We start from the raw sequence: 12,184 nt of genomic DNA, 5'->3' as shown, positions 1-12,184 counted from the left end.
CAGGGCAGCACCTCGGACTAAATTTATGTCAGGAACCTACTTTATTGTCTGGCACTTAGAGACAGACTTATGTTGGCATCCCAGTAACATAACCAATAAAAGAACCAAAAGAATTCTATGTGCTAATACTTAAGTTTAAACCATGTTTCATTTTCTTCTCAAAAATTTAACAGCACTTTCTGATAAATTCTTGGTTTTGACTGAGTTTATATTGTTTTTACTCTTATTTTTAAGTCAGTGAGTAAAGAACAAAAATTACATATAACAAAGGTTCTCCTCTAGCTTTAACAGCATCTGAAATTAATCAGAAAGAATAAACAAAATAAGAACGCCAATTATGAAAGACAAACTCTAGGTGTACATTACTTGCTTAGATCTGGGAGCCTAACTGCTCACAAAAGGACTCACAGATTTTTTTTTTATTGTTAAGCTGCAACATACATGGTTTAATACAACAAAAAAACATTTAATCAAGTGAAAAGTAATAAACTGAACAATAAACAAATAAACACTCAAAACAAAATATTTTCCATTGGAAACATGTTAAGATGAATACGGGGTTTCATTACCATCTTACTGCAATTTTCTTATGTGTTACTAGCCTACATACCCCATGTTTTCTGTAATCATGCAGATGTGAATGGAAGTTTGAATGATTAAATAAATGAAAAGTCCATTTACTGCAGAGAATCATTTCACAAGGCAGCCAAACTGGGTCAGAGAACAAAATTATTCAAGAAATTCTCCACGTATTTAGGTTCATTTTAGAATCCATGAACCTTAAGCTGTTCCTCCTTGACAATGCCAACCTGCAAAATAAAATTTAGCAGAATCACTAACATATAAATTCATTCCTAAGAAAACAGAGCAGTCATTAAAAAGTATCATTGTTAACAGGTCATTGCAACACTATTATTTGCAGCATAAACTGTTAATAAAAATTCAACACACATTTGAATATCATGACATGCCACAAAACATCCTCAGTGGACCCAGGAATGATCAGGTCATTCCAATGACAAAATAAACTGGTACTCCTGTCTTCAAAATAAGTACAACTAATGTGCTTCATCTACATAATTTTTTATTAAAGAGGATAAAGTTATAATTCATGTCACCATTAAATATAATGTCAGAAGCAATCTCAAGTCTCTACATAAAGCACCCAACCACTCACCTCCAAGAGAAATTGGCAAATGTTTTTTCTTTGGTCACCTTGAAGCTGAATAACCTCTCCGTATTCCGGATGTTCAATCACAGTACCATTACAGGCAAATTTCTGGAGAAGTAGATTCAACATAACTGAATCAAATAACAAGGATATTTTATTTTCACCCTAAGATTACCTAGATGTCAATTAATAAGAGTATGAACATAGTTTCCTTGGGTCCAATCATTTTCACCCACACTGACAGTCGAGTAAAGGTGTGGACCATAATCCTACTTAGAGGTGTGTTTCAATAGAGGTGTGCTTCAATAACTACATTTTAATCTCTCCTTCTTAACACCTTTACCTTTTTGAAAGCTTTCACAAGTTTCTTTTTGTCATAATCATCCGCAATGCCCTGAACAGTAGTCAGTGTCTTCCTGCCGTTCCGTTGCTGGATTCTTATATGAATGTAATCCTCAGTCCCTGCCGGGAGTAAGTCGTCACCCTTAGTTGCATCAGCAAAGGGGTCTGCAAAGGGAATACAAAAAAATCCAAAGCAGGAAAATATCTTTTAGTTAGCAATTTCCATATATATGGTTCGCTACAATCTAGACACTCAGCAAAGAAGGTTCTAGTGCCTCTGCTTTTTTTCTGCAGGTGGGGATGGGGAGAGGGGGAGTCATAAGCGTAGGTTATTAATGAAACCGCTAAGGCACTCTCACAAAATGAGATTTTAAACAGGTATGCCCACCAATAGCGGAAGAGAAAACGCTTACAGATGGATAATGTTATCGTTGAACATAATCCTGAGATTTTTAAGACCTTAATTTTACAGCCACTATAAAAAATGTGCGTCATCTCGATTACATTCTGATGACAACTGAAAGATTCACAGATACCTTCTAATCGTTTAACAGTAACTCTGCCTGGTAAAAAGATGCATATATCTCAATCAGGAGTACTACACGTAGAAAACTGGACCACTACCCTATAACAGATCAGAGGCCTGATCGGCCGCATCTTCTACTAGATGCCCCTGAGAGCCGCTCACAAAACAGCCCCGACCGCTAATGGACGCCGATATCCCGGCCCGGGCCGGCGTCCCCCTGGCCAGCAGCAGGGCAGGTCTGGGGGCGGCACAGGGTCGCAGAGGTGGCAGGAGGCAGAAGCGAGGCGCAGGCCGGCCCGGGAGCGGGCAGGGGGCGGCGCAGGGTCCCCGGCCGGGCTCCGGGGGCCGTCCTCAGGGAGGGGGTCGCCAGGGGCCCAGTCGCCATCTTCCGGGCGCCGAGACAAAGCCCCACTCGGGCTGCGGGGAGGGCGACCGGGGGGCCCTGCGAGGCAGGGAGAGAACTAGCGGCCCCGCCGGGGGCGGGCAGCGGCGGCTGGACAGCCGAGAGACGCGCGGAGGACGCGGGAGGGTGGGAGGAGGCGGCGGGGCAACCCGCTCTTACCGAAAGATTGGAGGTTCTGGATAGTGGACATGCGATACTAGTGTGAGGCCGGTGTGGGGGTAAAATTCCTGCGGGGCCCGCCCGGATCACCGTGTCAGGACGCTGCAGTGGCGAAAAAAACGGAAATAAATACAGAGACGCTTGGCCCCGGGGCTGGGATGCGGCTTGAGCGGCGGCGGCGGCGGCGGAAGCCGGGAGGAGGCAGGAAGAGGCGAAGGAGGAGGCGGAGGAAGAGGCGGCGGCAACGGATGCGAAGACGCGAAAGAAGAGGCGGCGCTGCGGCTTCTCCCACAAAATGGCCGACGGAGACTATTTAGCCGCGCCCGCCGCCCCTCCCACGTGACCCCGTCCGCGCCGAGCACTCTGCGACTTGTAGTTTTCTCGAGGCAAGACAGTCCTGAAAGCCTGGAACGGGTGGGCTTCCGGGACCTCAATTCCCAGCAAGGTGTGCGCGCCCCAGCGCCGGGTGGCTTGGGCAGGGAAGGGTTTAGCGGCTGCTGATCTGTCTGGCTAGAACCCTTGTAGTCTAGAGCTGTCCTCCCCGCTCTCTCGCACTCTCCTTGACTCGTCTTTTCTCGCAGTAGGGTGGCAGCGCGGAGGGGTCAGTGCTGGCGGGGCCGGGGGAGGGGAGGCGGATAATCTGGCTTCAGTCACCCTCGAGGCCTTGGGTAATGTAAGTAAAATCGGGGCACAGGAGCAAAACAAGGCCCCAAGTCCCGGCCTTCGACTCGATGGCCGCCCCTCATCACCTCCCTTCCCCACCTCCCGCCTCGTCCGGCTGGGTCGAGGTGGGGGGGCCTCCCACCCAGGATTGTGCTGCCCTCCACGTGCCTACCACGGGGGTTCTCAGACTCTAGCATTCATCTCCCCGAGGACTTAAAATACGGATTCATAGACCCCGGAGCTTCAGTTTTTGCGTCTCTAACAACCTGACAGGAGACGCTAATTCTACTGATCTGGAACCTCGCTTCAAAACCACTGCCCAGCTTCACCAAGGGCCTGGCATCCAGTGGCAGTCACGTATATTCCCCAGTTCGACCGAATGCACCAGAAAATCAACCTGTCAGCTTAACACAGAACCTTGAACAGGAAGGTTGATTGACAGAGTCAGACACCAGAACAGTAATATCTTCTGTCAAGCTATAAACAGAAAAACAAACCTGAGACTGTGGGAATGGGCTCACCCAGTCAGGTGCTCAATTGTGAAACTTGGTTGGCCTTCTGTAAGCAAAGAGATAGACTGAAAGGTAGGGATTCTTAACTTTGTTTTGTGCCATGGCAGTCTTGTGAAGCCTATGGACCCACCCTCAGAATAATCCTTTTAAGTGCGTGAAATAAAAAATGTTGGATTACAAAGGAAACTTAATATATTGAAATTAAAACCAATACATTGATAACATAGTATTGCTCCTTTACTAATTCCTTAATTGAGAAGATCTAGCAGCAGGTCTCACAAAGGTTGGGATTTCAAAAAGGTGACAAATATTTTGAGATGTCTGTAAGCATCAGAAGTGTAATATGAAAATATAAGTTACTTATACTGGTGCAAAGTTATAGATCCTTCAGATACTACTTTGATGTTGCCAGCATTCATAGTGAAGCAAAAGCTAACTTTTGTTTAGAGCTTAGTGGAAATGTAGGTGGAGTCTTATTTTCCATCCGGTTTTAGGAATCCACTCTCCTCTCCACCCACACACAGTTTTAGCTGTGGATCAACAATCTGCAGACCCCAGTTTAGGAACCTGGATTTAAAAATCTTTTGTGATTAACTATGATAATAGTAAATGGATCATTTACTGTTATAAATAATTTATTATTATAAGAAATAATAGTAAATGGATAATTTATCGAGTACATACTATTTGCCTGTTGTAAGCTATATACACAGTATATTAATCTTCATAGCCATTCTATAATATAGTTATTCCTTTGTTTATACTCACGTAGAAATGGAGGCTTTCTATTTGCCTGAAGAATCAAATTTGCAACTCTCAGAAATCTGAACTACATTTTGGGGTTTTTGGTTCTGATTTGAATGAATGACACTTTTATTATCCAAACTAAAGTGTAAAGTGTTAGAACTGGTTCAAAAACAAGGAGAAGCAAACATTTGTTGTTCATTTGTTGATTATTCCTACAGAGGCTTTCTAGTTTTGAACCTTTATCAGTGTGCTTTAAAGTAATTTTTAATACTTATTTGGATGAAATTTCAAAATAAATGCATAACCATTTCTGCTTTTTTCTTTGTTACTAGACATCTCAAACTATTTTATATTACATTTTTTCTTAGAAGGAGCCAAGAGTGGTCCAGTCAAGGAAAAAAATAACAAACAGAGAGAAGTTAAAAAAGATCCAGAAATCTTGGGGTTTTCATGATCATTACCTGTGTCAGGAGAGTGCATACTTTCTTGGACCTACTGTTTACATCAGAGATCCCCAGGAGCTCAGAAATCAAAGGCAACTATGAATACAGGTCAGATACAATTGGGATGATAGTCTGGAAAACTCTTCTGATTCCAGTCGTCATTCTGACTTTATATTTAGACCTGGCCTGTCCAATACAGGAACCACTAACCACGTGTGGCTATTGAACCCTTGCAGTGTAGCTACTGCAAATTGTGATGTGCTCTGACTCTAAAGTACACATTTGGAAGACTTAAATTGTCTCAATTTCACCTGTTTCTTTTTAGAATGTGGCTACTAGAAAATGTAATACTACATATGGCTCACATACTGTTTCTATTGGACAGCAGTGGTTTAGAGTGAAAGGATTTGACCTATATGTAAAGTTATAAAAGGAACAAATTAAAGCACTTAAAATCTATTATTTTTATTAATATCTCTAAACAATATCAACCTAGTTTAAGGTGATTATTTCCTGCCTTATTTCCAAAGGGAGTTTAGATCACTTGCAGAAAACAGTAGTATTGACTAAAGGAATCAGGGGAGATTTTTTTTTTTAATGTTAGAATAGTTGAGAAATAAAAGCCCCCAAAGCTAGAGAGAAACCTCAGATCTGGCTTTTAACTTCCTAATGGTTAAGACAAAGAGAAAATCAGCTAGAAAATCCATACATCTACAGGATGAAAACATACCAGTTGCGCAGGAGGAATGATTTTGCCTGGCTCTGAGCCACAGGTGGTGTTTTTCTTGGGCTCTCATAAAGGGGACACTGTGATGTAGTGGACAGTGTCCCCAGTAGTCTGCTGACCATGAAGACAATGGTGGATTTTATGCAGCTGCTTCTCATCAGCCAGTCAGGAAGAGATGCTAACAGGTGAGGACCTCAGGTCCTTGTCCATCCAGAAGTTGCTGGTTGCAGCAGCCTCGTGATGATGTGGCGCTCAGGTTTTCTGCTTCAGTGAGCGTAACTGACCATCTGTCTCCACTGCTGTGCTCTGAATTCAGCATCGTTGAGGTCAACTCTCCTACCAGCTGTTCCTCTTAACTCAAGAAGGATCCTGATCCAGGCCGGTTCTTTAGAGATGTGGGACTCCTTATGTAGGAGGACTTAGACCTAGTGTCTAGGTCAGAAAAAGTCACTTTACCTCCGCTTATTATCGTGAACACTTGATTGTTATATTAGCAATGTGTGATACAAAGGAAGTGCTTGAAAACATTATCAGTTAAGACATTTAATTCTTTTTTTGTCATTGAAGATAGTAGAATTGTGTTAGAGCAGAACTCACTATTATGAGTATTTGCATAGGTCAAAAGTAAAATCACATCTCCAGAAACCTACTTAACCTGCAGTGGGAACTTGAATGATAGATCATTGAAATTAATAGTAATAATCAAGGGTTATGCTATCATTAAAGAGAAGGGAATAGTAATTTGCTCAAAATGGCTAGCTTGTTATCTTTACTATCAAAAGATCCCTAATAATGTCAGAAAATAGATGTTTTGGGGAAGAATAAATTCAGCGTTGAACAATACAGGTATGTCATCAACAGATTAGACATTTCTTTCCTCCTAAAGGAAATAAAAACGAATCGGTTGATGGAGGAAATGCTGAAACACTAGCTTCACTGGATTATTAAAGATTGTAAAACATCTTTAAAATTCTGATATTATGGGCCTTAAATCCTATATTTTGGCAAAATAACATGAAAGAAGAAAAGGCATTTTTCAAAATGTTTAAAAACTCGGAAAGTTTACTCCCATGGACAGTATTGATGACACACTCCAGAAAAATTAAAACTCAGGAGAAAGATATGGAATAAAAGAACATAGGTTTATAAAGAAACCAGTAAAGATTATGGTTATGTCTAAATCATATTGGTATGTAATGAGGGTGAAATATTTTATGAGGGTGAAATATTTTATGGGTGACTTTTAGAAGAATGAAAATTTCATACTTTTTTGATCCAACAAAAGGTAAGAAAATGTAGAAAAGAGCAGCAAGAAATCATACAGTAAATTTAAAACATTAAATGATAATAAAGATGTTAAATGTACATAATTACCAGCAATCACAAGCATGAATGTTTTATTTTTCTGTTAACTAAAACTGGCTGTAAAACTTTACCTAGTTGCTATTTATGATACATTTAAGGTCAAATGACAGAGAGTGAAAAAGTTATTGCAAGCAACTGCTAGTTGAAAAGCAGCGTATAACAATATTACTATTGGGGAAAATGAGTTCAAGAATTACATTAAGCAGGACAAAGAAGAATGGTTTATCTGGATCATAGTTGTATTGGACCAAGAATATGAGTCACAAACTTTTATATTCCTTACAACTTGGCAAAATGCATACGAGGCAAAAAAAGAAAATAAAAATATTGAGAAATTGACATAATGGAATACAGTAACACATTTGTTTCAGAAACATATGTATGGTAAACAAAAACTAAGATATAGATACATTTAATAATATAATGAATATGTTTGGCACAATAGATAACATGTAAAACTTTGTACCCAGTGCAAAGCATACCAATTTTGTTCAAACACCCAGGACACCCAAATGTCTATCAGCTGATGAATGAATAAGCTACATTTGGTATATCCATAAATGGAATGCATTCATCCAAAAAAGGAATGATACATGCTACAATATGGATGAACTTTGAAAACATGAGGCCAAGTGAAAGAAGCCAGTCACAGAAGACCATATACTGTGTGACCCCTCTTAGGTGGATTGTCTAAAATTGGCCAAGCTATAGAGACAGAAAGTAGATTAGTTGTTGCCTAGGACTGGGGATGTGTTTGAGGGGAAATGGGTAGTTGCAGCTACTGAATATGTAGTTTCTTTTTTGAGTTAATGAGAATGTTCTAAAATTGATTATTGTTGTTTAGTCGCTGAGTCGTGTCTGACTCTGCAACCCATGGACTGTAGCACACCAGATTGCCTTGTCTTTTACTGTCTCCTAGAGTTTGCTCAAACTCATGTCCATTGAGTCAGTGATGCTCTCCAACATCTCATCCTCTGCTGCCTGCCTTCTCCTCCTGCCCTTAATCTTTCCCAGAATTAGAGTGTTTTACAATTAATCGGCTCTTTGAATCAGGTGGACAAAGTATTGGAGCTTCAGCATCAGTCCTTCCAATGAATATTCAGGGTTGATTTCCTTTAGAATTGACTGGTTTGATCTCCTTGTTGTCTAAGGGACTCTCAAGAGTCTTTAGCACCACAGATCGAAAGCATCTGTTCTGCAGCACCCAATTGCTTATGATGATGGATAAATTGTATGGGATGTGAATTATATCTCAATAAAATGGTGGTAAAAAAATAGGATACAAAAAAGTAAAAAAAAAAAGTTTCTCTGATTCACTGTCAATGTAGTAAATAAAATATTATCAAATCAAGTCAGCACTGTACCCAAAAGAATAGTATTAACCCAGATATGCTAAGATGACCAATCATAAGTAAGTATATTTTAATAATATACTTCAGAATTTAATATACGAAACTTTTAGAGAGTGTTGCCATCCTGTAGAAGCACAGAGAAATATTCACCAGCCAGAAGCTGAGGAATTCTCCATACCTCAATTCATTAACAAATCCAAATGACAGACTTACAAAACAGACTCAATCAAGTCCATTCCCAAGAGTTGCATTTTAGTCAGTAGGGTCGGAGGGGCTTGGGACATGGAGAAGGGGAATGGAGATCTGGTGATACTCAAATAGAATTGATAGAGACTTCCTGTCTCTCAGAGGAGATGAAACCCCTTAACAGCATGGGAAAGAAAAATGGACACCATAGTGGTGGGTCAGCTAGCTTCAAAAAAGCCTCTTTGGAAAGGTGCGTGGCATCATTTCAATGACCTTTAACTTGGAGGTACAGGCCCCATCTGAACTACCACACTGTGAAGAGACAGATCTCTCCCTTTCTCAATACCCTGGCCAATGACAGGACATGAACTCTATGGTTGTGTGAAGATGAAAACAAAATAGATTTTAGTTGATTTCCTGGCTCTATTCTCCAAAGACGCTGCCCCCTCCTGCCGTTCGGTGAGGGGAGAGCCAGGACCACAGCGTGGGAGTTAAGGCTGCATGTTATGTGAACTCATACAATTTCTGGAAGTGGACGACACAGGTTGTTGCTTCTTCTTTCAAGGATAGACCAGTGACCTTTCCAAGTCTCAAATTTATGCTGATGCTTTCATTGTAATAACAGCTTGCATGAATTCCTTTCTTAGTTCACTTTAATATGAGGATGACTTAATCGATTGCATTACTCTTTTAACTGAGCCATCAGTTATTTTTTTTTAATATTCCATATTCCCATATCATAATCTGCCCATCATGGTATGTAATCCTAGAACAACCATGTCCTTATGTCACCGGGCTGCCCAAAGCTCTGGTAATAGGTACACTGAGATATCAACCTGTAGCACCATGTCCTTATAAAATCTTATTTAATTGATATCATGCTCTTCATAGTTTGTCAGTTTCTCGGGTCTGGGGTTTCAAGACTTTTGAGTTTAATCACCTTCATTGGAAACATTTCTTTATTTAGTGAATTTACAAGGCTGGTAAAACAATCTCAGCCGAGATTCAGTTTCTTTCTTTATTCCTTTTTCTTTTTTTTGACTGGATTGTATCTCATCTAAGCAAAGAAAAAAGAAATATTCATGTGGCAATATAGTAATAGCTTGCACCTACTAAGTGTGCAGTATGTACCAGGGCTAAGTGCTGGGCTAAGTGCTTTCCACACAATACTTGTATTTTCCTTAGCCTCATTTTCAATTCTGGACCACAAATCCCAAATGAGCATTCAGTTCTTACTGCACTTACTCAGATGTTTTCCTCTTTCTCACTCTCTGCAATGATGATTTCTTACATCGGTCTTCTCAAACCCAAATTCCTTCCCCCATGTTCCTTCTCAGCTGATGACCTCACTTGTACTTTACTAAGACCATAGAAGCCATCAGATGGAAACAGACGCCAGCCACCAAATCTCCAAACCTCCCTACATTTGTCCCTGTGCTCCTTGCCTTGCCTACTTGTTACCCTGGTTGAGAATCCCTGTTTTCCTCTTTTGCCCTTTCAAGGATGTTGCTCCTGGAAGAAGTATCCACCTCTCCCTCCTGCATCTATAATGTCTCTCTCTATAGACTTAGTTCCACCAGGATGCAAATATGCTCTAGACTCTTACGTCTTAATAGATGAAACCAAAAATTCCTTTGAATATTCTTTTCTTGCCAGGAGCCATTTCTCTCCTCTTCCAGAGAGTTGTCTAAGGTCACTGTCTCTGCTTGTTCATGATTCATCTCTCCTTAACTCCTCTGTACAGGCTTCCGTCTCCACTGCTGTGCTGAGATCATCCATGCCCAAGCGTGCTTGACCCCGTATTGCCAACCCAATGCTGTCTCATTGTTTCTGACTTGGTCCTCTTTGCAGCATTTGACAGCATAAAGTACTCTTTTCTTCTGTTGGCTGCTGTGACTTCATCGTCTCTTGCTTTTCTTCCATATCATTGGTCATGCTGTTTCTAACTGCTTTGCTGACTCCTTCTCTGCGCAAACTGTGTCAGTGTGTTTATTAAGATAAGAGGAAAGAGATGGTATGTTGGAAGTCAGGGAAAGGAAGCGTGCATCCCAAAGGCTGGGTTATGAGTGGTTGTCACCAGCTGTGGACAGCTGAGCCTGGTAGACTGGCAGCCTCCTAGCTGCATTCAGTGGCATCGTGGTGTCAGGATGAGGGGACAGAGCTGAAGTAGTCGAGCTATTTCCAAACATTCATGCGACCAGGGAGGATCTCAGATCCCCTCCACTTAGGTTACACTGGTTATCATAAGCAACCAGCAAGGAGGGAATGCGTTAAAACTTCCCCTTAAGCTCAAGGAAAACAAACATGGAGAGGAAATTATTCTGCATCAAAAGCATCTGTAAAGAAGGGAAACAAATATGGACAGTTATGTAAACAAAGCCATTCAGCTTTGAGAAATGGATAGGACACGGAGAGAGGGTGAGGAAACAGATTAAATGAAAGAAAACTTACTTTTGAGTTCAGCTCACCTCAATTCCCTTTGAATATTAGGCATCTTTAATAATAATTGTTTTTTATAGAAACTTGAGAATTTGCAGAGCTGTCAGTGAAGCAATGAGTTGGGAGGGCAGTGTCATTGTTTCTTAGAGTATAATTCCTAAATAAATAAAGGACCCCAGGCAGTGTAACAGAATCCTCAGTAGCATTTTTTTCCTGGTAATTGCCAAAAGGGGTTCCATGTGGCTTTTGCTTACAGATGAAAAAGAGTAAAGACCTTCACCCTCTTAGAAACAGCTATGCATCTTTCAGAACTACCCAGTCACAAACACCAAGTCTGGCTTTCCAAAGTAAACATGTTATTTTGTATGCAATTGCTATAATTAGCTGTGGGGACATCACTGACCCATTAGCAGGAAAAACAGATGGGATGAGATTTGTCTTCATGCATGGGCTAGGATGTTGTGAAAATATTAGAAATTATTAGCTATAAACTCAGTCACCATGTTGCAGAGCTGGAATGCTCAGTTAAAAACAGTGGAGGAAGTGGTATAAGCAGTCCATGAAGGACCTCTTTCAGTGACTCAGGATGATCATTTTAGGTGTCTTTCAGGGTGGCTGATTACAAAATGTGGAGATGCAAAATCAGTTCATGTGAAAATTTGAGCAGACTCCCCAAATCTGTTTCCACATTTTCAGCTACTGAAACTGCCACTGACCCAGCAGCCTTGGCGGGAAACCTGGGGACCTTGCCACTTCTTCCCCTCTGTCCGCTCTGTCTGCTTGGTCTCTGAGTTGGCCTCCAACGCAGGAACACCTACTTTGAGCATCATCTAGTGTCTTGGGCCAGGGTGGGGCTAGAATTTTGATTAGGGACTAGAATTTTGTGAAATGTTTGGATTTTATAAGGGGGGGTGGGAATTGGCATATGTATTCTTTACTTTTTTTAATTGAAGTATAGTTGATTTACTATGTTGTGTTAGATTCAAGTGTACAACAAAGTGATTCAGTGATTCAAAGTGATCCACACACACATATATGTGTGTGTACAATATAATTTTTCAGATTCTTTTCCCTTATATATTATTATAAGAAATTGAGTCTAGTTCCCTGTGCTATACAGTAGGTCCTTGTTGGTTATCTAGTTTATAT

At 40.9% G+C, this 12,184-nt stretch overlaps 1 protein-coding gene across 1 annotated transcript; it reads right to left on the bottom strand.

The window, feature by feature from the left end:
• Window positions 1–358: 358 nt before the first annotated feature.
• Window positions 359–2,904, bottom strand: EIF1B (eukaryotic translation initiation factor 1B). The gene is made up of 4 exons (XM_020894578.2): window positions 2,602–2,904; window positions 1,515–1,678; window positions 1,178–1,279; window positions 359–809 (listed from the first exon to the last, which is right to left on the bottom strand). Exons 1-4 carry the CDS (start codon window positions 2,630–2,632, stop codon window positions 765–767), a joined length of 342 nt encoding a protein of 113 aa, XP_020750237.1. The 5' UTR covers window positions 2,633–2,904; the 3' UTR covers window positions 359–764.
• Window positions 2,905–12,184: the final 9,280 nt, after the last annotated feature.

This window comes from Odocoileus virginianus, chromosome 26 (genome assembly GCF_023699985.2).
Source record: "Odocoileus virginianus isolate 20LAN1187 ecotype Illinois chromosome 26, Ovbor_1.2, whole genome shotgun sequence".
Classification (NCBI taxonomy): domain Eukaryota; kingdom Metazoa; phylum Chordata; class Mammalia; order Artiodactyla; family Cervidae; genus Odocoileus; species Odocoileus virginianus.
The sequence above is the reverse complement of the archived record's forward strand: the minus strand, read 5'-3'. Positions and strand labels throughout refer to the sequence as shown.